Source organism: Sinocyclocheilus grahami, unplaced genomic scaffold (genome assembly GCF_001515645.1).
Source record: "Sinocyclocheilus grahami isolate Dianchi unplaced genomic scaffold, SAMN03320097.WGS_v1.1 scaffold58.1, whole genome shotgun sequence".
In the NCBI taxonomy this organism is placed as follows: Eukaryota; Metazoa; Chordata; class Actinopteri; order Cypriniformes; family Cyprinidae; genus Sinocyclocheilus; species Sinocyclocheilus grahami.
The window spans coordinates 753,837-758,462 of record NW_015505237.1 but is presented as its reverse complement, the minus strand read 5'-3'; the positions used below and the strand labels follow the sequence as shown (position 1 = coordinate 758,462).

At 35.8% G+C, this 4,626-nt stretch overlaps 1 protein-coding gene across 1 annotated transcript in view; it reads left to right on the top strand.

Annotated features, from left to right (window-relative positions):
- The first annotated feature begins 1,666 nt into the window (after positions 1 to 1,666).
- Positions 1,667 to 4,626, top strand: part of LOC107584351 (type 2 phosphatidylinositol 4,5-bisphosphate 4-phosphatase-like) — a 9,413-nt gene continuing 6,453 nt past the window's right edge. Inside the window, exons 1-3 of the mRNA XM_016270927.1 lie at positions 1,667 to 1,768; positions 2,905 to 3,028; positions 4,016 to 4,096. Of these exons, the coding sequence (XP_016126413.1) occupies positions 2,933 to 3,028; positions 4,016 to 4,096 (177 nt within the window). The 5' untranslated portion in view covers positions 1,667 to 1,768; positions 2,905 to 2,932. The remainder of the gene's footprint in view (positions 1,769 to 2,904; positions 3,029 to 4,015; positions 4,097 to 4,626) is intronic.

Sequence of the window (4,626 nt, the reverse complement as noted above, 5' to 3'; positions counted from 1 at the left end):
TTTGGAACTTGATGGATGTAAAAAGAAAAAAGAATGTAATCAAATTAAGTTTCACGTTATAATACACCTGATTTAGAAACAAAGGCTGAAAACAGACTCTCTAAAATGGATTGTTACAACTTTAAATTCTCATTGATTGAGCCATATTTATGGTGACCTCCTGGTGACCTCCAGTCATTTGTAATAATTGCTGAGGTTGTCTGTGATCTTAATCCTGTGCGAATCAGCCATGTCTGTAATTTGTAAAGTAAAACTTCCCCTGCAAATGACCTACAATATTTCGCCGAACACCGAGTCCTGTGATAATATTAGTCCCGTGCGAATCGGCATCTCTGTGATTCGGCCAGCATTTGGCGGGTCGCATATCATTTTTCAATGTTTTTGTTTCCTGTGCGCCTTTTTATCCATCTACCGCGAAGAATGGAGCTGCGTTAGAGTGTTTGATAGTATTTTGGGTGCTGTCATCATATCGCTACACCATACAGTTTGCAGAAAGAGAAAGCTGAAAAGATTTTGAGGTTAATGTGTTACAAATAAATCAAGCATAAAGCTTGAGGTATTATTTTAACCTGGTGAAATGTAAATGACACAGCACACAAAACTATATTAGTTTCTTTTTTAAAATCCATCTGGACCATAGAACGGGACTCTCAAAGCCTTGACATCCGGGTATCCGGGAGATAAGTCAGTAAATTCGAGTAAAATCACAAGCTTCGCTTATCCCGTGCGAATGCACCACACAAAATTCAGATGTGGGGGGTGGGCAGGGGAAGGGGTAATTTCAAAATCACACAAGGTCCCCAGATAATACTAATCCCGTGCGAATAGGGTTATAGACTGACAACCATAAACAGCTCAAATTTGCTCTCTTTTGTCTCTTTAGTCTCCTTTGACATTTCGCCTCTGCTGAGCTTAATGTCATTGCTGCGTTGATATTCAGATTCAAAAATGTTAGAGTCACAAAAGTATTTGCAGCTGTTGAGAACACAAGTTTTGAATCTGGGTGTGAATGCAGACTAGACACAAGCTTTAGTGGAGGTGAAGTTTATCAGTGAATAATGGATCAATTTAGTCCACAATATAGTCCTCACTGCCTCATAGAGCCTAAAAGTAATTGTGTTTGGGATGAAGGATCCACGTACATACCCATAAGTGTTGTGTGCTCAAGAGGGTTGAATTTCAATGTAATTGAATTGTCTGCATAAGAAACACTTCACATGAACAGTGGATGCTTAATCTGAACTGCAGAGTCACCTGATTCACATAACAGCAAAAATCATGATGTTTTGTTTCCCATCTTGTTTGATTTTAAAGGGCTTCACACAGCTCTATTTCATATTGGTTTAGTGTATATACAGTACAGTATGTGTGGCATTACATTAAACCTTCAGCTCGATTCAGATTTCATAAATTCCTATGCAGACCTGACCTCAATAAGATGTATTAAAAGGTTGCTCTGTCTAGATTCATTAAGGTTGCCAGACTAGACTAGTCCCTATAATAATAGAATTATTACATAAAGAGTTGTTGGTTTCTTGCAGAAGAATGCTTAAGCAAGAGCAGTTAAGCAAATTCAGAATCATAAGGGAGATTTATTATATTAAGGCATGCATATTATTACATGGTCCCGTCTGAAACATGATTTGTCTGTTTTTTAACAGCCTATAAAAAATCCACCAACAGGAAAGAAGTATGTTAGATGTCCTTGCAACTGCCTGCTAATCTGTAAAGACACGTCTAGGAGGATAGGATGCCCTCGGCCCAACTGGTAAGTGTTAAAGACACACTTAAGAGGGTCATTTAGTCAGCATGTGTTATGAGATCTGCAACAGTATTACTGCGGATGTGCATTACCATAAACGCTCAAACAAGCAGTGCTGTTTTGAGTTTGCACTTAGCACTGTCAAAACATTTCATATGCTTTTACAAAGCAGTCTGAGCATCTATAGAATTATTGTAGTGAAAGAACAGCTGTGAGAATTATGTGAAATCACTGTAAAAAGCCTGACATATGAAATAATAGTCAGAAAAAAATCTAATTTCTGAAGTGAAAAAGCTGATTGAGCCTTTACCTAAATATAAAAAAAGTAAAAGTTTGCATATGTGTCATTGATGCGTTTATGGCTCATATAGTATAATACAGTGCATGTGAATGGTGTCAGTAAGATGTGTTTTTTAAAGAAATGAAAAATTGAGCAAAGATGCTGCTCATTCTTGAGGAAGAAAAAACATCTAATTTCTCTCAGTTTTATTCTGAGGCCCAAACTGAGCAAAAATATGCAATTTGTTCCAGTTGCTGATTCTTATATGGCTAAAAAGTAAGATGAAATTCTGATAGTTTGTAATGTAAATCAGTGAGATTTTTATAACTGTATAATAGACTGCTTACATAAAATGCATGTAAATGTCAGTTGTCACGCTATATCTCACAGTATTCTTAGTCTTAGATGGTTTTTAAATTCTTAGTTTTATGATCAAAGCTCTGTAGTTTTTATTGTGGGGGCAAAACATATAATGCAATATAATACAATGATGATTTTTCGGGAAAAAAAAAAAGATGTATAGATAATCAAGTAAACCTCAGTCCAGTAAGTGTCCATCTTGAAATATTACTAACAATATAAAAATTATTTAGGATTTTGCCACTTTCAGCTAAAAGACACAAGTACCACAAGCTTTTTTACAATTACACTGAAAGGCCTTTTATTTTCTAAAAATTTATAAACTATTAATCAGATGACAGACAGCATGTAGTAGGTACTGTACAACAGGGTTTTGATCATATTAATAATTTAGGGATAGGGTTAGGGTTATCAAACAAGATACATACTTAATAGCATACTAAATATAATACTTACAATATGTAGAAAGTGAAAAACTGACATTGTTTTTATGGGCCCCCAGCAGACGGATCATCAACCTTAGTCCTGTGATGGTGATCCCAGAGGAGCAGCCCGCCCAGCCAGCTCTGCCAGTCCAGCCTGAGGGCATGCGCGTGGTCTGCGGCCACTGCGGCAACACATTCCTTGTACGGTCTCACATCTTTAAATGAATATTTAATCTCTGACCTACAGTAATATTTCTTCCTGTGTCAGTATGTTCAAAGCAGAGAAGATCTGTGAATGCGTTTGCACTACCATTCAAAAGCTTGAGGTCAGTAAGGTCACCAAGGCTGCATTTATTTGAAAAGTAATATTGGGAAGTATTAGTAATATTTAAATATATTTTAAAATGTAATTTATTCCTGTAATGTCATTACTCCAGTCTTCAGTGTCACACGATCATTCAGAAATTATTCTAAGGCTACGTTTACACGACAAAACAGAAATATTTTTCCCTTGTTTTTTTTTAAAAGTTTCACGTATACACGACAACGTTTTCACAACGATTTGCGTTTACACATATCCGCGAAAATGGCCAAAAACGCTATATTACGTATGCCAGGCCAGTAGTTGGTGCTGTCTGCATACCTAACACGTACTGCGCACGCGCATGACGTCACCGTTTTCAAAGATTCCCGTTTTGGGTGTTTACACGGAAACGACAACGGTGGTGTTTTCAAAAACTTGCACTTTGAAACCTGTTTTCAAAAATATGCGTTTTCAGTCCCCAAAACGCTGTTGTCGTGTAAACGAACAGGCAAAACACATAAAAAGTTTCCCATTTTTGGCTGAAAACGTTGTCGTGTAAACGGCCCCTAATATGCAGATTTTCTGCTCAAGAAACATTTCTTGTTATTAACCATATTAAAAACAATTGTACCACTCAATATTTTTTGTGGAAACCGTGATACATTCTTTGATAAAGAAAAGGTTCAAAAGAGCCAAATTATTGGTAACATTATAAATGTCTTTACTGTCATTTTCAAATTAATGCGTCCTTGCGGAATAACAGTATTCATTTCTTTCTTTTAAAAATCTTCCTGACCTCAGACTTTTGTAGGGTAGTGTACATGTGGTGTAGAGTTTTTCTAGTGTACATGTTTTTAGTGTCCTGTGATGCCCCTGCTGTGTAGGGCAGCGATGATGATGATGATGATGAGTGCTCCCAGTCTTCCTCAGGCCTGGCTATTCGCGGCCCCTCTGATCTTTTCAAGGTCCTAATACACTGCCACCTTCTCAGCTGGTGGAACTGATAGAATGACAAACTAATTAGAAATGCATGATTCCAGGGCTCCAGACTGTGAAAAATAAACTAAAATTAAAATGTATTACTTGTATATACACTACCAGTCAAACGATTTTGAACATTTTATAAAGAATTCTCTTCTGCTCACCAAGCCTGCATTTATTTGATCCAAAATACAGCAAAAAAGTAAAATTTTGAAATATCTTTACTATTTAAAATAACTTTTCTATTTGAATATATTTTCAAATGTAATTTATTCTTGTGATTTCAAAGCTGAATTTTTATTGTGATTTGCTGCTCAAAAAACATTTATTATTATTATGTTGAAAACAGCTGAGTATACTTTTTTCAGGTTTCTTTGATGTATAGAAAGTTCAGAAGAACAGCATTTATCTGAAATAGAAATCTTTTGTAACATTATAAATGTCTTTATCATCACATTTGATCAATTTAAAGCATCCTTGCTAAATAAAAGTATTGATTTCTATAATTTCTCCC